The following is a 19,813-nucleotide window of genomic DNA, read 5'->3' as shown; positions in this document are numbered from 1 at the left end:
CTGTTTTGTGCTTACATTTAAGATCACATGTAATCATTGTCATGATTTGACAAGTAAAATCAGACTAATAATCAGTGAGTTTAAAACGGTCACAGGTATGTATCTGTGGCTCTGTATTAATGCCACAGTCAGCAGACACTCTCCGTTTCACCCCAGTCTAATGGTTTTGTTCTAAATCACAGCTAACTAAATGGCTTTAGCAGCGCTCTCATTTCCAGGTCCAGTCAGCTGTTAAATGCTGATCTCCTGTCACATCCTCTCCCTGTTTTCATTCCATTAACCACTTCATTTCTCTGAGCGCTCACAGTGACAGATGAGTTCACCGGGGCAATCTAACAAGAGCGGGTTGTTAACCTTTGACATGAACTCTGGTAAGCTGAAGAGCCAACCTCCTTTTTAAATCTGATGTCAACTGGAGAAAAGACATTAATATCAGCAGGTAATTATTCTTAGGATTAAGTTCATGTTTGATATGTGTGCATAAAAGGTACAGTGTCTTCTCTCTTCACACAGCAAACACTGCTGCACTGGCCTTTGTGCTGAATCGTGCTACAATAGCTGGCCTAATGCATGCCTTGTGCAACAGATGATAGTTTATGATTAAACCCATGCTGATAGGTGGTTGAATAGCTTAGCAGCAGTGAGGATTTTTGCTCAGGCTCCTGCAAGGGCAGCTAGGCGGGGACCATGAATGGATTTATTCCAGTTGCTCTCACTGGCTCCCACAGCAGATTTGCATCTGTGCAACAGGCTGCTGGAGCTGAATCTCCCCTGTGCATGAAAAGCCTCTGCAGACATGGTGAGTACACAACCTTTCTACACTGTCTCCCACATGGAGCTGTTGACATTTCCTCGCTGTCACAGGTAGCACTCTGCTCTACATTATAAGATTTCATTGCAGACTGACATTTCAGGTTTTCAAGCTAGATAAATACAATAAAGTGTCATGCATGCTAACATGAGTTTGGAGGAGGAGAGATGTTCACAGCAAGCCACGGTGAGGTTTGTTTGAAGTTTGAGGTTTTAACCAGCGGTAATCGTTTCTGTAGTGCCCATTCATGCCACAGATCGAGCAGATTAGACCGTTGCTATGATACCTGTTGATGTCACTGCTCGGTCTGAGGCTCTGGTCCTGACATCTGTCTGCTCTGCTGGTACATAATTGTGACTGCTCAGCTAGGGACAGAGCGTTCATGTGTAGATTGTGCAATAAAATGCTATCTATTTGGACGATGTTATGCAATGTTGACTCTGCAGGGCTGAATGAAATAAATTTCACTTTGAACCTGTGTTGTGACCCTGCATCATGTGTTAGAGGAAAAGACCAACCACCACCACCCCCTCTCCACCACCACATGCCTTTGAACCAGCTAGATTTTTAAACTAGGAATGTGGCCTCTCATTGTTTCCAGATGGTTTCCTCTACAACCAATCAGAGTTTGTGTTTGTGAAACTGCCCCTCTCAAATCTGCTGCACTGTTCCCTCTGCTCTGTCCTCACAGGCTGGTAAGGTCCAAGCTCTGACTGAAGAGGAGAGGGCCCACATACTCCCCTTGCTACGCAACGCTCAGTGGGTGGAGGTCGTTGGACGAGATGCTATTTACAAAGAGTTTATTTTCAAAGACTTCAATCAGGTTCTTGCATCATTGTCAAATATCACTTTTAAACTTAAATGACCCATATAACCGCTCTACCTTTTTATTTTAATTTTTGTATTTCTCCCCCTCCAGGCTTTTGGCTTCATGTCCAGAGTGGCTTTACATGCAGAGAAGTTGGACCACCATCCTGAGTGGTTCAATGTCTATAATAAGGTACGCAAGCCTAATAATATATGAAAATAAGATTACAGCCTATGGGGTGGGGGTTGTTTTCCTGGCACTGTGGACAGCTGGCTTTTGTTACTATAGAAAAGCCCAACATTGGGATCATGAATTAGCTTCAAAATGACCTCTCTTAAATGTCATTTTTGCCTTAAAACAATAAAGAACATGTGTTTTTTGTTTTTGAATTTAAAAAGTATTTATTTTTTTAACCCAGGGTTAGGGGAAGATGGGATAAGTAATTTTCACCCAAAGCTCTAAAACACCAGATACCTAGTCGACACCAAATGTCAGGTAAACGACTAGCTAGCTGTGAACCGTTTAAAGATGGCAGCTGCAGGTCTCTTCGTCGGGAATTTAACCCATGACTGTGTCTGAAAATTGTGCTAACAGACTTTTCTCAGCGTCAAATGTGTAACCGGTTAATTACATCCATGTTACACGGCAGCCAATTTAGCATGAAATTGTAATTTAACACAGGTGTTACTAAACGCGTGTCTTGTGTAGGCACGAGCCCTAATTAATGTGATTAATACCACGTGAGTTTCTCATTTCCAAGTCAAAATGGCTTTTGCTAAACTTGCAGTGTTTCCTGTTGGGCACTCAGGGTGTCGTCTGGTTTTGTCAAAACCTTAAAGGACACTTTCCCAGGGTCTTACCTTGTGCTCATGCTTCACCTGTAATGACTCCATAACAAATGGCGGCAAAGCTCTTTGTCGAGTGGTATTTTGAAGAAAACTCATTCAAATTTGCATTGATTCACCACTTTGTGCATTCTCCTTAACGCAGGTCCAGATAACTCTCAGCACGCATGACTGTGGAGGGCTGTCCCAACGTGACATCTCTTTGGCCACCTTGATTGACCAGGCATCTCTAATGTGAGCAGAATGTCACCGGTCAAGGCAGAGAAAACTAAAGTGCTCTTCACATGGGTTTTTATTTAAAGGGGGGTGGTAATTATAAGCTTAAGGAAATGGTATAAATTCCAATGGTACATTCATCTTTCTGTCCCAACTATAGGCCCATTCCTGCCAGAGCGCAATGGAGCGATGCTCCGCCAAGTTCTCAACAAGCGAAGAAATAAAATACTGTAATTGAACTAATCTGGCTTAAATTTAAACGTCATTAAAGAATATCTAATGATCCAATAAACCAAACTGTATGGTCAAAGCTATAAAACTGATATTTGCAGCTTATTGCGTATCTGTTTGGAGTTCCCAGTCAAACTTTTTTGGGGGGGCAGCATCGTATTTAAATAAATCGTACATACACGATTTACTAAGTGTATGTGTATACAATTAACTTCAAACTGTGCTGAAATTAATACCGGGAACACGTCTGACAGTAACTGTGTTACATTTGTTTTGCTCCAAATGATGAGGGTGCTAAAGCTTTGGCTGTCACACAACCATAAGGATGGTTAATACAGGCAGCAAGTTCATTTCTTGACAGTGATCTGAAGGGTTCGCGATGTTTCAAGGTGTTGGTCAGGTTTCCAATCAGACTGGACCATCATCACATGACGTGCAGAGAGGAAAACAGTAATGTGCGCATGCAGCACAGTAACTTCATTAACTGGGAGTATGGTCAGGTCCTGACCGTAAATGAGTTTGTGTTCGTCTACACCGTATTGTACCGCAGTCAAGTGAGCCCTCACATACGACGTCACAGTCAAGATAGCCGCACCTAAAATGTTGTTGCACTATTCTTACGCATATTACGGTACGGGTGCCGAATGGCTTAGAAACGCGAGTTTTCTGTATACTGGCGTTTCACGATTTTACTGCTCAATCCACTTCGACTTTTGAAATATTAGCAGTTGATATATAACAAATTACTTTATGATTCTCACACTGCACATTAAAAATAACAAATGTTATATATTCTGTAAGAGTTGATAACATATACAAAGCATTGTCTTCTCACTATACTGTACATTTCTGTTCACATGACCTTATGCCCAACTAAATAAAAATTGCTGTACTGTATTTTTGATATTGTGGGGGGTTTTGTGTTGTTGTTTGCTTTGGGTTTTTTTTGTTACAAGAAAATTGTTTGAGGTGCCGCTAATATTTCACTGGATTCTTCCTCTGAGTTACCTCCACTCTTCCTCCTCTGCCTCACAGCCCAAATAATTTTACAGTTTCAGAGAAAATTAACAGTAAACTCTACTCAAATTACATTACAATATTCTCATCTTTGAACTGATAATACAGGGAAGCTGTAAGAGGTGATGCCAATATTTCACTTGATTCTTACTCTAGGTCATCCTCACTCTTCCCACTCCGACTCACAGCCCAATTAACTGTATGGTTTCAGAGAAAATTAACTCTACCCAATTTACATATTCTCAACTTTCAGCTGATATTACAAGGAAACTGTAAGAGGTGATGCCAATATTTCACTGGATTCCTACTCTGGATCACCCTTCCTCTTCCTGCTTACAGCCCACTGAACTGCCCACAGAAAATTCTACATAGAGAGATAGACAGATGCTGTATTTATCCTGCCACATAATGAAGAGTTATTGTACACTTTTACAGAGAGAACAATAGGAATGATTTCCTGAAGTGTTCTTCATGGCTGAAAGTTTGAATCAGTTAGAGGGAGGAGCCGTGCTTCTTTACAAGGGTGGAATGGAGCAGGTGTGATGGGTTGTCCATAATTTTAGTGACCTCTGACCCTTGCTGACTCAAACTCCTCCAAATTCTCACCATTGGTGTTTCTAACCTTGCAGAATAATTTGTTCTTCCATTTGAGATTTCATTTACTTTATCAGTTGAAATTACAAGTTACAGCGCGCTGGGCATCAAATCACGTCCGTCAGCAGTTTGAATATTGTGAAAAAAGAATAGCATATATGTACATTATGGAGTGCACAGTGTTGAAGTTCCGGTAGGTGAGAGCGAGGCGTCTATGAAGTGTCACTGTTCAGCAGTCCGATGGCCTGATGGAAGAAGCTGTCCTTTAGTCTGCTGGTTCGGGACCGGATACTGCAGTACCTCCTGCCTGACGGAAGTAGTTTGAACAGTGTGTGACTGGGGTGACAGGAGTGATTGATCCTCCCTGCTTTCCTCTGACAACGCTTCTTGTACAGTCATGGCCAAAAGTTTTGAGAATGACACAAATATTAGTTTTCACAAAGTTTGCTGCTAAACTGCTTTTAGATCTTTGTCTCAGTCGTTTCTGTGATGTACTGAAATATAATTACAAGCACTTCATACGTTTCAAAGGCGTTTATCGATAATTACATGACATTTATGCAAAGAGTCAGTATTTGCAGTGTTGGCCCTTCTTTTTCAGGACCTCTGCAATTCGACTGGGCATGCTCTCAATCAACTTCTGGGCCAAATCCTGACTGATAGCAACCGATTCTGTCATAATCACTTCTTGGAGTTTGTCAGAATTAGTGAGTTTTTGTTTGTTCACCCGCCTCTTGAACAAGTTCTCAATGGGATCAAGATCTGGGGAGTTTCCAGGCCATGGACCCAAAATTTCAACGTTTTGTTCCCCGAGCCACTTAGTTATCACTTTTGCCTTATGGCACGGTGCTCCATCATGCTGGAAAATGCATTGTTCTTCACCAAACTGTTGTTGGATTGTTGGAAAAAGTTGCTGTTGGAGGGTGTTTTGGTACCATTCTTTATTCATGGCTGTGTTTTTGGGCAAAATTGTGAGTGAGCCCACTCCCTTGGATGAGAAGCAACCCCACACATGAAAGGTCTCAGGATGCTGTTGGCATGACACAGGACTGATGGTAGCGCTCACCTTTTCTTCTCCGGACAAGCCTTTTTTCAGATGCCCCAAACAATCGGAAAGAGGCTTCATTGGAGAATATGACTTTGCCCCAGTCCTCAGCAGTCCATTCACCATACTTTCTACAGAAGATCAATCTGTCACCGTCAACAGCAGTGCCGTTGACGGTGATGGGGGTATGTGCTTCTCTACACATCTGGAAGTCTACTATCTAGCACACCTGGATGTGAACCAGCGGTCTGCTTCACAAAAAGGATGCCCCTCTTAGCAGCCAAAACAGTTTTATACCACAACAAAAACAAGTATTAGTATGACTATCTTCTGGATAGTGACGCGGCGGTCCTGCCATTTCCCCCTGTGGATCTTCTCCTCCACTCCGTCCACGTCTCAGCTCGTTTGCATCTGCTACTTTCCTGGAAAAAAGAAAGAAAAACACCTCCCTAGCCGAACCTGGATTATTAATATTATCTAGCAATTCTTAGCCGGTTATTTTGTACCTATAATGAACAAAAATATAAACGCAACACTTTTGCTCCCATTTTTCATGAGCTGAACTCAAAGATCTGAAACATTTTTTACTCACACAAAGGACCCATAACTATCAAATATTGTTCACAAATCTGTTTAAATCTGTGTTAGTGAGCACTTCTCCTTTGCCGAGATTATCCATCCCTGCCCACAGGTGTGGCATGTCAAGGTGCTGATTAGACAGCATGAATATTGCACAGGTTTCCCTTTGGCCTTTTATTGTGGGCGGTCTATGTCGGAACTGGGTTGACGACCAGGCCGCACAATCTTCATATCTGGGCCTCATCTAGTGTCCAGAAATCCAGCTGTTACACACACATCTCAGGTTTTTACTTCTCTGGAGGAAACGCACCACCTGCCTCTCTTGAACAGCTGTCTCAACAAGATCACACACCTCCCATCAGTTTTAACCGGTTACAAATTCACTTATTCTGCAAGGAAAAAAGCGAGGAACAGAGAGAGCAGGAGGGAACCTAAGTTGAAACTGTGCACAGACGACTTTAAGATTTGTACATAAAGGCAATCTAACATTTGATCGCGTGATCAGTGACAAATGAATAAGTATGTAAACTGCCACTATGTTTACATGCTCCGCTTAACGTGGAAATGCGTGTGGTCGGTGCTCTCTGGTAGTTCATCACATAGCACCACACCTCTGGTCCCAACATGTGTGTTGTGTACTAAGTGTTTTTCAACTTTGTCATTAAAATGATTTTCCCCCCGTCACACTGTTTCCTGTTGTAACTTAAAAAGACGACTAAGAAATGATTTGAATCCGTTTTATTGAAAACATCACTGTAGAGCCATCTGCTACAGTCAGCTAAGCCCAATCCCCGTTGTTGGAAAGGCTGCAATGTCAGCACAAGGTCAAACACATCATTGCTACATAATGTCACTGCCAGTGAAGATTTACTGTGCAGACCTTCAGAGAATCTGTTACAGGGTTATCTGTGCCAGCTACTGCCTAAAACAACTTACGTAGAGTTCTTGAACATTCAATCATCAGTTTGTAGTATTTCTTCAATGCAATAGGATTAGTCCTTTTTAATTTTTTGTATCAGCATGGCTTTCCGCACCTTATTACTGACAACAGTATTTCAGGATGAAAGCATGGACACACGATGGTATGAACTTTTACTGTTAGCTGGATTGTTTAATCAGTCTTTAAACCAGGCACTGGCTACAAGATGGGAAATTCTTGCACGTGAGAGACTAATTACATTCATGCCAAATCTCTTCAAAAAGCTCCCAGTAAATAAAAACAGTTGAAACACAAACGTTGACAAAAAGAGTCAAATGAAGCAAAAAGGAGCGGTCACACAAATGCTTAAAATTTACTAATCAAGGCTGATAAGTTGTCATTCACTACAATGTTTCTGCTAAACATGTAGAGCATTCCCATTTGTTACACTTCATCAAGGAGAAGTTACATATTGCACAAACATGGAACTAAATTCAAGGAATTTTCAGCAACGTTAGATGAAAGCTCGTGAGAAACAGAGAGCAAGGTCCTTTTGGTGTTACAGTATGCATTGTTAAGTTATCAATCTGTGAGTAACATATCCTGCTGAGTAGATATTTACTAGAATACATCATGTCCACAGTCAGTCAGGGCAAACAGCTGATTTCTCCCAAGTTTAAAGAATCTCCATCTGTGGATCGGTCACAGCGGAGATGTTCCCTTTCAGTGTATTTACGAACACTTTAGTGCAGTCGGTCAAATGCCCCAAATGCTGTAACGCTTTTGTTATGTGAGAAATGGAAAACTGACGCCCAGTTTGAATGGGTTTCACTGGATGAAATAATGACGTTTGCATTTAGTGGAAACTGAGGTAGATTGAATTAGGACACAAATTATTACAACGAGGTGACACACAGGTGACTTTGCAGAATACAGAGGAATAATTGAGTTTCTGCTACTTGATTATCCAAGTAACTGATAAGTAGCTGGAGAGCTTTGGATATCACTAGCCTCTTTCAAAATATTAATGCCCCTATTCTCTCTTATTAAAATTAAGAGTTTTAGTGGATATTAATAACATTAAAAACTCCCATTCCCACCGTCTATGATACCAACCACAGTAGATGAACCACAAATGAAGGTAAATGAGTGCTAACAAAACAAGGACATACATGTTCAGGCTTGCAGATAAATTCTGGTTTCAAGTGATGTACATATTAACCTGATATGTAGTTTTTAGGGCATTGCAATGCTTTTACATTAAACCACCCTTTTGATGATAATACACAGGCATGTACAGCCAGTTCAGAGCAGTGCATCAGTTTATAAGCTACAGGCAGCACAGCGATTCTAGCACATTTTGAGCTTTCGAGTAGTTTGTTTTTGCAAAGTCGTCGTGGACAGTGAAGTGAAGCGGTGACGGCATTGAAATGTTCTGGTATTTTAAAAAAACTGAAAGGTTTTACTATGCAATCAGTAGATATCATGACAGACGTGTATTAAATGAAAGCTAAAATCGAAATGAAATGTAAAACAGAAAAAACAAACACATTTCCTCTACATAATTTAAAATCAAATCAGAGGTTAAAACTCGTTTGGACCCAGTCATGTCTTCTCTGTACCATTTAGGCGCAGTGTTACAAGGAATTTCCCTCTAGGCTGATTAGAATGACAATGGCTTGTGCTTCAAAGATTGCTGCAGATGTTTGGTTTTTATATATATATATATATATATATATATATATATATATATGGTGCAGGTATGCAAGATAAGGCAACCGTTGAACGATTTAAAAATCAGAGCTCTGGGAGGAGGCGAGAGCGTTTCCCTGCATGCAGTGTTGTCGGGCCAGGAGGGACCAATCCCTTTTCAGTGGGCTTTGCCGTTGCCATTCATGTGGCTGATGTTTGACTTGGTCACCTCAGTGCTGTAGAGACAGTCCAAGAAACCTCGGGAGATCTCCGTGACCAGGGATCTATCTGGGATGGCCTGGGCCATGCCGTAGATCGCTCCCTGCAAGAGCAGGAACATAAGTGAGCTTACAAACATCCAGACACATCATCCGTCTCCTAAAACAGGTTTTCTCTTAGCTATATACTTTCAGACGCAGAAGGCAGCTGCATTTAGAGCTGGGCGATAGAACGATAACGATATGTATCGCGATATAACTTTTACTCGATAGAGAAATTAAGCTATCGCGATAGACCTCGCCGCTCTTGTCCTCAAAAAAAAAAAAAAAAAAAAAAAAAAAAAAAAGGTCAGCCAATCCAAACTAAGTAGCGCAGAGCCGAACCAATCACAGCCGCAGCGTCACGTCGCGTGACTTGTTACGTACAGCACAAGTGCCAAGCCGCACGTGTGTTTGTTTGGGAAGCAGCCAGCGGGTAATGGAGGAAATGAGTGTGCCGACTAGAAAAATCAACCGAGCGTGACCGAAGAGAAAACAGATGATGGTTCCAATGTCGGACAGATTGTCGAACGGAAGAGCCATAGAAGCTCCGTAGTGTGAAGGTATTTCGGCTATTTCAAGTCTGACAAAAAACAGAGTAGCGTGCACTGTAAATTGTGCCGAAAGCAAGTCTGGAAATACAATAAACCGGTGCATGCGTCACACTGCGCCACGTTATTGTTTCGGTGAAATTAACTTCTACAATACTGTTAATTCTACTCTCTGCAGTGTTTAAATGCTTACATATACACACAGTTACTGTCCGTCCACACACACGACTCTGTTCTGCTTCTATGCCCCAGCTTTGTTTACGTTTTCCCACCGAGGCTTCTAGACTTCTGATTGGCCAATATTTCTGCACGGTTAGGAATCTAGCGCCACCTGCTGCTTTGGCATGTTCATAGCAGCGTTTTCCTTCATTTCTGCCTTTATGTGTGGACGGGATTATTTTTTAAAACGAAAACGGAAAATCTCCGTTTTCAAAAATACCCGTGTACGTGTGGACGTAGCCTCAGTCTCTGACTGGAAGCGCTAATTCGTCATTCGGCTTTTGTCAGACTAAAGTAACTGTTAAAACTGTTTGAAAAGCTCAGCTATACAACAAGGAGAGATTGAGAATTTCCTTTTAGTTCTCAGTTTATTTGATATTGACAAAAGTTAGTCAGTTTTGTCTGTTCTTCTGTAAAACAAACTAAGATTTATTTTTAGAATTAATATTTTGTTTCTAAGTGGAATTGACAATTTAGTCTGTTTCGTTTGTTCTATTTTGAAACTTAAACGCTTTAGTGGCTGCCTTTTGTGTAGTTTGCAATATTTGCCTTTATTTATCTGAAAAAGTCTCATGTTCCTTAAGTACATCTACCCTGTTGAACTTATTATGGGAAATAAATATTTAAATCAAAACAAGCTGCTGATTATTTCACATTTTACTTGTGAGCAACGGCACATTTAAATCTTACAAATATAGTTATTTGGCTTATATCGTGATAGATATCGTTATCGCCTGAAATGAAAAAAACATATCGTGATATGAAAAAATCTCATATCGCCCAGCTCTAGCTGCATTAATAAAAAAATTCCAGTTAAATGGCAGCACAGATGTTACTGTTTTTGTTTGCTTTTGTTGCATTTGGATTCATATAACCTCTTGTACCTCTCCAATGTGATGAGTGAACTGACTGAAGAACAAATGAAACTTCAGAAACTAACTTCTAGTTATATGGAATTCACCTTAATCTGCAGCAAGATCTGTTCTCAGTGTTAACTACGCTGCTGACAAACCTGTCGGGCACAGTGCTGCTTGTCCCACGTGGGTGGAGTTTAAAAGCTGGCACACAAAATAGCTGCTTGTGTCGACTCAAATCGAAGGTTTTATACAGCAACAATGCAAAATGCCACTTCCCTTCCCAAAATACCCACAGAATGTTAAACCGAAAAGAAAGCTAAATACACAGCACTCAGCATGATTCCTCTCCAGTGGCTACACTAGCGAGCACTACAAAGGTGAAGTCAGCTTGATTTGAATGATAAAGGTATAGTTTGGATCTACAGTAATATGTAATCTCCCTTGGTTTCCTCCTACAGTCCAAAGTCAGGTGAAGTAGCTGAATAAGGTATGAATTTATCTATATGCAGTAGGCTCAGACTGTGACCCTGTCATTACAATAGGATTACAACATCCTGTCATGGATCATCACAGCAAAACTGTGATGTAATGATAAAGAAAGATTGGTGTCTTTGTGTTATTTAAACTTCTTAAAAAACCCACATGTTAATGATGACTATGTAGATAAGTAAACCAAACTCACCATTCCTGTAGTTTTCTCTTTGGGGTTCTTCATGATGATGGCGACCTGCTCTTTGACATCACGAATAAAGTGATCAGCGACCCCTGGCTGAGTGTGCAAAACTGTGCAGCAAATGTGGATGCTGTGAAAGCAACGATTGTGAGGTGTAAATATTTATCATGCCATCACATTTACTGAGACGTTATCGTTTGTTTTACATCTACCTGGACGGGTACTGCAATGTGTTCAGATTCCAGCCCTTTGACGTCAGTGCGTTAGACAGACGGAAAATATCAAAATCATCCGAGCCGATGGCCACCACCGACACCTCCGGATCCCCAAACACAAACACCCCTTTAATCTTGCGGATTCTGACAAACAGAGAAGAAGACAGAAGAATTTTAAAGAAGATAATAAATTACAGACTCTGTAATTTATTATGTTCAGTGTAACAAGTCTGTGTCTTACTCTGTTTTGATCTTGTGAGCTGTGCTGACGATCTTCTTGGTGGCGTCTACGTAGCCGTTCTCTCCCATATACATCATGGTCGCCCAGCAGGCGGCGATGATTCCTCCTGGCCTTGAGCCCGCTATAGAGGGTGAGGCATAGATCCCCCCTTGCCAGTCAGCAGCTACAAAGTATTGGTACTGACGGTACTTTTTATCGCTGTAGAGGATCACTGAGGAACCTTTGGGGGCGTAGCCATACTGGAGAGAAACGTAACACATGCACACAAGGTGCAGAATTAAAACAAGCATATCCCTGTACATACCACACATAGATTGTTCTATGTGTGGTATGTATATATACACTAGAGATGGCACGATACCACTTTTTTATGTCCGATACCGATACCGATATCATAAATTTGGATATCTGCCGATACCGATATGAATCCGATATAATGTTTTTTAATCAACAAAACTGTTTTTTTAAAATATCTTGCTGCATTTTGTATAAGTTCATACTCAAGTTTAAAACAACAACTACACTAAAGCTATTCTGTTATACCTATATGCAAAAAAAAAATATTTCATAGTTCAGCAATACTGATCAATCTAATAAACTTAAACCTACACCATCCTCCCTATTCTGGTATTTTAAAGAGTACTTAGCATAAATATTAAGCAACCTAACTAATAGGGTTCCAACTCCCAGCAACAACAAAAATAAATAAATAAAAAATAGGGAACCACCCCTCACGCTCCACCTCATGATGCTTAATCGACGTAATCAACCTTAATTTGATGCAGTGTGAAAAAAAATGCACAGAAATCAATTATTTTTCAAGAAATATTAAATAGATTCAACATCTTTCTTCAACAAAATTGCAGACTGCACAGATGGTACCTTCCCAAAGGAAAAAGTACTATAGCTTACTAGGGTATATATATTAGACTTAATAGTTACTATATACAGTAATTGACTTCTATTCATTTTACATCAAATTAAAACTTTGGGTGTCAGATAATTATTTATTAAAAGCTCGACATTTTAAATGAGAATAAGAAAGAAAAGTATGTCTTTGTGCCCCCTTTTCCCTGTTCATGCCCTATCGGCCCCCCTGGCTAAACTTTGCTAGATCCGCCCCTGCACAGTTACCAGCGTCAGCTACGTAGAAAAAGATCCTGGTGTAGAAAGTAATATTAAATACATTCTAACAACAGCTGATCAAGCTTAAACGTGCTGCTGTTGTTCAGCCGCTGGTTTCCTCTTTCTGGTGCAAAGTGGGCCAAAAGCAAACTAGAGACACGGACTCCCGACAGAAAAGCCGATCAGCTGATCGTTAAGCAGTTTCATGATTGAAGTAGCAGCAAGAAGAGGCAGTCGTTTGTTAAGCTTAACGCAGGAATGCTTTACAAACATTCAGAGATGGACTTACACACTTGCTTTACTTCTCTCGGGGATAACTTTGTCGGAGATGAAATGCCGGGTTGCTAGCGAAACTCCACATGCTATCCAGACCACCGACAGGTCCCGCATGCCACAGCCGCTCTATCACGTGATGCATACTGCTCCGACGTGCTAACGTTCTGAGGTGAGTTACGGCGTGTTGCAAGTTTTGTGAGGTGCTTTCGTGATATTTAATGGATCGGATTACATTTTTTATTTTTCTCCGATATCCGATCCAGTAATTTAGGTCAGTATCGGACCGATACCGATACGTAATATCGGATCGGTCCATCTCTAATATACACACACATGTATATTGTTCTAGAAAGATTTGATCTGAAGGCTGTTCAGCCACTCCTTACCTTGTGTGTGTCTGCAGAGATGCTGGTAACACCTTTTACCCTGAAGTCAAATGGGGCGAGTGGGTAACCAGCCTTGGCCATGAACACAATAAGAAAACCACCCAGACAGGCATCCACATGCATCGGGATGTTGTAGCGTACAGCCAGCTGCAACACATCGAGAGAAAGTGTGAGGGATTTGACTTCCCAGTTTTTGTCAACAGTACATATAAAAAAAAATGGTGCACTTCTAACCTTGGCTACTTCCTCAATGGGATCTATGATTCCATGAGGAAACTGGGGAGCTGAGCAGACAAGCATGGCTGTGTTCTTGCTGATGGCTCTCCTCATGGCCTTGAAAGAGAACAAACAACACTGGAATAAATAATGCCTGGAAACAGAAGTCAGCACATGCTGTCTACGCGTGTTCTCGCTCACCTTCACATCCACTTTCATAGTTTTCTTGTCGAGAGGAATGTGAACCAGCTTCATCCCAAAATAATGTGCCGCTTTGTCAAAAGCTGCGTGGACGCTCACAGGTGCAAGGCTGCGGAAACAAAAGCAGGACACGAAAATGATTTCATGACTTTCTCTGGCAGGAACAAGCCTTGACACGGACCCTGTGTCCTGTAAAGCTCGGCTTACATTTCAGGGTGTTTGACGCCTCGCTCGTATGCGATGTCTCTGTATGCTTTGCAGGCCATCAGTATGCTCTCGGTTCCTCCTGAAGTGACCTGCACAAAGGAGCGGCAAGGATAAGACAAATTCAGTCCACCTTTTCTAAATGTAGGGATAAAGGTTTGTGCATCGGTCTGATAACAGAGTTGCAAAAAAGAAATCTTTGGGATCACCAGAATTTCTTCACTGATCATAAAAGTGGTCAGATATTCAGCAAAGTCTCATTATAACTTTTCATGACTTTGAGTTACAACACAAACTGCAATTTTATTTCTTTGTATTTCTATTAAGGAGACTAGACTAGAAGTGGGTTTTAAATTGTCCCTGTCTATTATTATTATTGTATAACTGTGACGGAAATCCTGCCGATAAAGAAAATCCTTTTCTTGCAAGTGTCTACTGTATGGTGACTTACTGTGCCACAGGAGTTAGGCCCACCATGGAAGAGTGTGCAAGCCATTCTGACAACCTCTGCTTCCATCTTCCGTACGCCAGGAAAAATGTCTGGGTGGAGTGGATTGCTCCATGCAAAATCCCCATATACCTAAAAATAACCCCAAACAAACAAACAAATGAATGACAAAAGTAGTAAAGTGTTGCATAAACTGCAAACCTCAAACCAGGGTGAAACCAATGTCATCGAAAGGACCGACCAGGAAATGAAATCAAAAAAAATTACTTTGTTACTGTAAAAACTCCAAAATGTATTCAAGCTTGACCCTGGCCATTAATGCTTGGAATGCCAAAATCTGCAAATGTATACAGAGATGCATACCTTCACTAGGAGGTTGGTCAGTGACTCATCACCCCAGTACACTGCCCCAGAAACCAATCCCTTATCCCACTTCACCTCATCTGCAACAAAAGATTGAGTCTTGAGAAACCACTGGCTTTCTCAAAGATATTATCCTTTTGAAAGATAAGTAGACAAGTTTTCTTATCAGCAATGAAGATTAGAAATACTGATAAAGAAGCAGGAATCTCAGGGCTGAATGAGGACTTACTCAGGGTGTCGTACTCCTTGATTTTCTCCATTACTTTGGCCTGAGAGAGACCTTTGGAGGGAAGCTCTGTGGTGTAGCTCATCCCCTCCTTGAGGGTAAATAGACTAGCAGACATGTCATCCAAAGCCTTGTTCAGCTGGCTCTGGATCTGATACAAAGAGAGGACAGAGTTACTTTACAGGCACAAACAGCAGTAGAGTAACGTAACCCATAACCTAAAATGGATATAGGAGAAGTAACAGTATTGCTGACTGAACAGAAGTAACCACATGTTATCACCAGAGCATCATCTTAATCGTGCCAAAGGTCTGTCATTCCCACCCATCCCCCTCCATGACTTTGATATGCAGTCATCCAAGAATGACTCATAATAACCCCAGACACTCGTCAGCACACACCAGAAGGGGGGAAAATAAAAAAGGGAAGAGATTTACCACTGATACTTACTGCCCCGCCAACGAAGGGTATTTTTCTGATGAGTCTAAAGCACTGCTTCTTGATTCGTGATGTCAGACCTATTAACCAGAAAACACAAGGCAGCAGCTGTGGTGAAATGTTAGCATGCATGCATCCACAAATATTAAGCAGCTGACTGTGACCCATAATCATACGTTAAGGGAAGGCGTAGTCACGAGCCCCTTTCACTCTGCTCGCAAACACACTAAAGAGCTAGATTTTTACCAAGAAGCCACACTCTGACCTTTCCCTCTCAGAGAGCTACAGATGGCTGGCTCTGACCTACTCGCTGAGGAATTTAAGCACCGATTCATTGGAAGATCTATAAAGTCGAGACAAATGATGGCTTTGCTCGGTTGTGCCGCAATTCCAGATAGTGTGCACTACATTAGCAGATGGTTAGCTGATTACATGCGTTATCTCAAGTCTCAAAGACTCTAGCAGGCCTACTTTGGACCCATTCTTATTGTGTGAAAGATTACTTTCTTGCTGGAAGAGGAAGCCTTTGACCCATAGTGCTCCCACTGTGGTGATCACTGTCACTCCGATGATCTGCCACGGCTCCAGATGGGCACAGCGCGAGTTCACCTGCTGCCGGCCCTCCTCCAAATACAGCAGCACCATCTCCTTATACACCTCCAAGGCACTCTGGACATAGAGACACACAATATGCATTACAAGAGAAGTGCAGAGCAACCATCAGCTTTTCTCTAACAACAATCTGGATTTACAGAAGGCTCAAACTATTCAGTCAACAGCACTCATGTTTCCTGTGATACAGATCTCTTACACGACTATGGTGATATGGGGAAGCTACCACTGAGTGCCATGTATTGAGAAAGTTAGTCACTGTTTGACAGCATAATGACTGCTTTCCTGCAAAATGAGGTAACAGTTAAATTTCATCTCACTTAATCTGAATTTTTTTTTTTTTTTAAACAAGACACATGACTTGTGACTGTGCAATAGGAGCAGATGTACAGGCATCCAGTAAAACACTGCAGGTCAGGCCATAAACCATCAAAGACAGTGACTGACAACACATCCAATTACTTTAAGGGAAAGTAACTAATCTTTCAAGTGCGAGTACTTACTTTTGAAGACATTGCCAGACCTACAGATCCCACCCCCACACACTTTAAACGCACTCGGCACTTTTCCTGACTGTCAGGTGAAGAGACAGCCAACACTCGGTACACCAGGTGAAAGTGAGAGAACACGTTCAGCGAACTGTAGATCTACAAGCAGACTCCTCCCACTAGTCACATAACACATCGAGCCCATTAAGGTAATCAGTCAGGATTAGACGAGACGGGAAAGACTGAGCTACAAATTTACGACGAGGTATAATTTACGTCTCTTTCAAAGCACGATCACAGGTGAATACTTTCCTGTCAGTTCAAATGCGCATGTAATGATTTAGCCCGAGGAGATCTAAGTGAGCCTTAATCACAGTGAAGTGCCCGTCAATGGGATTGCATAAGCGCAGCAAATTTGTCTTTGCATTATCTCCCTCACAAAGTCTTTTTACAACATAACAGCAGGCAGTTTGATCGTGAGGACTTGCCACCTCAGCTGCAATAAGAAAGCTTAAGGTTCAACAGCAGTATCTTAACTAATCACAATCTGTTCTGCCACAGCAAAAATAACACAATGAGGCGAGTCCTCTTAGTGCGACGGAAAGGCCGTTTACTGTGTGAAAGAACAACCTAAGATGTTGCCCCCCCCCAATTAAATCCTAGGTAAAGGGTTGTTAGTGAGCCATGGGAGTCCTACCCCCTGACCAGACAGCAGCTGCCATACCTGCCTGTTTTGGACAGCCTGTTCTCATACAGGTTTAGCAAGATCAGCTGCAAAGAGCTGACTGAAGCAACAGAAAATAAGCAACTAACATATGTTGAATGGGAAGCTTGACTTGAGTCATGACAGGCATGTAATTTAGCACACCGCCCACATTTGATTGCTGTCACACATCTGTCAACTAAACAAATAAATAAATACATGAATAAATAAATAAAGATTAGATCACTCCCTTTTTTGACTCTACTTCAGCCTCAGATCCCACACACACAGCTTCCCCTCAGGAAAACCTACACCAGGTTCACACAAAGCCTCTTGTACTAGTTTCGTGCTACTCCTTGTTGAACAGTGGACACCCATTCTTTTGCTCAAACCCACCCTATACAACATTTAACTATTCTTCTAATGAGACCTTTTGTTGTTTCAAATGGGAGGTCATGTTCTCGTGGAAATATACTGGGCGTGAGGTGGTTGCTCCTGGATACATGAAGGAAAAAACAGTCAGCTTGCTAAAACATCACCAAAGCTCAGAGAGATGAGGAGATCACTGAGGGGGGAGAATAATTACAGATGTGGCGTCTGGAAATTTTTTATTTAAACCTCTACAAAGCCTCCAGATTGCCACAGTATCAAACGATATTTAGGTCAACATCAAAAGTATGTTTTTTGTTTAGTTTTTTTCCCCCCTTGAGATAATTCTTCTCTCTCCTGTGATGACCTGAAGGAGCTCAGAGTGATTTCTGCCCGGACAGCAGATCTGTTTCAGACCAGCTGCCATGTCTTTTGTCTGCCTCTGATTACTTCAATTAGAAAGAAAGAAAAAAAAAGCACTGCTTGCACAACCTTAAACAACTCTCCCGTGGGACTACTAAGAGTAGTGCTTTGTTTAAACTTCCTGCAGGTTTATGTTGAACAGGATTTCTACTTTTAGACAGAGGCAGCTACAATAAACAATAGTGAATGAGCCGCAAAACACGCACACAAAGAGGAAGGATTTTATTTTATTAGACTTTAAACCAATAAAAGTGCACCATGAACCTGTAGTTACATCTTGTATACCATCTTTTTATAACAGGGCCAAAAAGTATCGATGAAGATTAAATGTTTCCTGAAAAACAACCATATGTCTGTAACACGAAGCTCTCATAACAAGAGTGCCTGCCAGTGTTTGTGGACTCGGAGCATCCCTCACAGGAAAACAACTCGGGCCATTAGCTCACTTCAGTACTGATAAACAAGTCTGCTTCTTCGGGCGTCCTGAAGCCGCACTGTCATTGTCCCGTCTGCTACACTGCCTGTAACGTGAGACGGAGAGAAAGTACAAAGACACCTACCCAGTAGTCCATGTTCTCGAGGCAAACTGTCACCGAAAGTTCCCTTTATTTAGCCTGCTTCTCGGGGAAGTCACCTCCAGCAGCCTTTGCTATGAGTCCTCTGCTCTCATCTACATGCTACTACCAAACACAGCAGCAAGCTAACCCTGATTGAGGAAGTCACAAATACACTCGCGTATAACTGCACGCGGTCTGCGCATGTGTAGATCTGATGATGCTGTGCCGCTGTGAAATCTACCAATCTACCAGGCACCGCGTGCTTTGTAGATCTTCTCTCCGAGTCGCAGGAACGTCGCACGTTTTCACACCCACAACTGGATGTGAAATGCTGCGTTCAGAGACGCCACGTAAAAGACAATTTGCCGTCATGTGAGTCCAGTAATGCCATGGAAACCATCGTATTTATTGAAATATTTACGCCTCGACCTTTACCCCAGAAATGTTTGACAAGCAGACAACAAAGTACCTTTTCGTAATAAATCTTAATTTATCCACATTTATTCAGATGTATGACTGTGCATTGCTCAGATCATTTCGGCATTTCAGTTTTGTTCAGCGGAGAACAATCAATTTTTTGGCAACCTAAAAACAAAGGTATCTAAAAACATATATTACTAAGGGTCACATTCTCTGATTCTCAGATAATTATAAAGACAGATAATGGCTCTCATTCCTTGATAGACACGTTCTTGTTTACAACTGGATCATAATCGTTTACTTTTATTCTACTTAAAGTATACATATTTTAACATCGGTGAACGCCTCATTTAGCATTTTGTGTAACAAGACGAAATTCTGTCTAGAAGGGAAAACAGCGCCGCAGAGCTGCCGGGTACTGTAACTGCACATCTAAATACACTATTTTTGAGTGGGATATCTTCTTTTGGAGACAATTAAAAAAGTAGTTGTACAGCTGCCGTTTTATTGATAAAATTAAATTGATCGTCTTAAAAGAACATGAATAAAAAGTTATTAAACTAGGTTGACTTGTGGAATAAGGCTAAA

At 41.5% G+C, this 19,813-nt stretch overlaps 2 protein-coding genes across 3 annotated transcripts; one reads left to right on the top strand and one right to left on the bottom strand.

The window, feature by feature from the left end:
- Positions 1 to 649: 649 nt before the first annotated feature.
- Positions 650 to 3,808, top strand: pcbd1 (pterin-4 alpha-carbinolamine dehydratase/dimerization cofactor of hepatocyte nuclear factor 1 alpha). The gene is made up of 5 exons (XM_080869076.1): positions 650 to 799; positions 1,503 to 1,634; positions 1,731 to 1,811; positions 2,610 to 2,698; positions 2,841 to 3,808. Exons 1-5 carry the CDS (start codon positions 797 to 799, stop codon positions 2,902 to 2,904), a joined length of 369 nt encoding a protein of 122 aa, XP_080725202.1. The 5' UTR covers positions 650 to 796; the 3' UTR covers positions 2,905 to 3,808.
- Positions 3,809 to 8,770: 4,962 nt separating this feature from the next.
- sgpl1 (sphingosine-1-phosphate lyase 1) lies at positions 8,771 to 19,072 on the bottom strand. 2 transcript variants are annotated; one of them, XM_080868913.1, is made up of 14 exons: positions 18,809 to 19,072; positions 16,157 to 16,322; positions 15,666 to 15,733; positions 15,219 to 15,366; positions 14,990 to 15,069; positions 14,630 to 14,758; positions 14,182 to 14,270; positions 13,975 to 14,083; positions 13,792 to 13,890; positions 13,558 to 13,704; positions 11,771 to 12,009; positions 11,527 to 11,673; positions 11,324 to 11,444; positions 8,771 to 9,079 (listed from the first exon to the last, which is right to left on the bottom strand). In XM_080868913.1, exons 1-14 carry the CDS (start codon positions 18,818 to 18,820, stop codon positions 8,936 to 8,938), a joined length of 1,698 nt encoding a protein of 565 aa, XP_080725039.1. In that variant the 5' UTR covers positions 18,821 to 19,072; the 3' UTR covers positions 8,771 to 8,935. The 2 variants fall into 2 exon arrangements, with proteins under 2 accessions (XP_080725039.1, XP_080725040.1); XM_080868914.1 differs by lacking the exon at positions 18,809 to 19,072 and adding an exon at positions 16,769 to 16,927.
- Between the last annotated feature and the right edge of the window lie 741 nt (positions 19,073 to 19,813).

This window comes from Rhamphochromis sp. 'chilingali' (assembly GCF_963969265.1).
Source record: "Rhamphochromis sp. 'chilingali' genome assembly, chromosome: 20".
Classification (NCBI taxonomy): Eukaryota; Metazoa; Chordata; class Actinopteri; order Cichliformes; family Cichlidae; genus Rhamphochromis; species Rhamphochromis sp. 'chilingali'.
The sequence above is the reverse complement of the archived record's forward strand: the minus strand, read 5'-3'. Positions and strand labels throughout refer to the sequence as shown.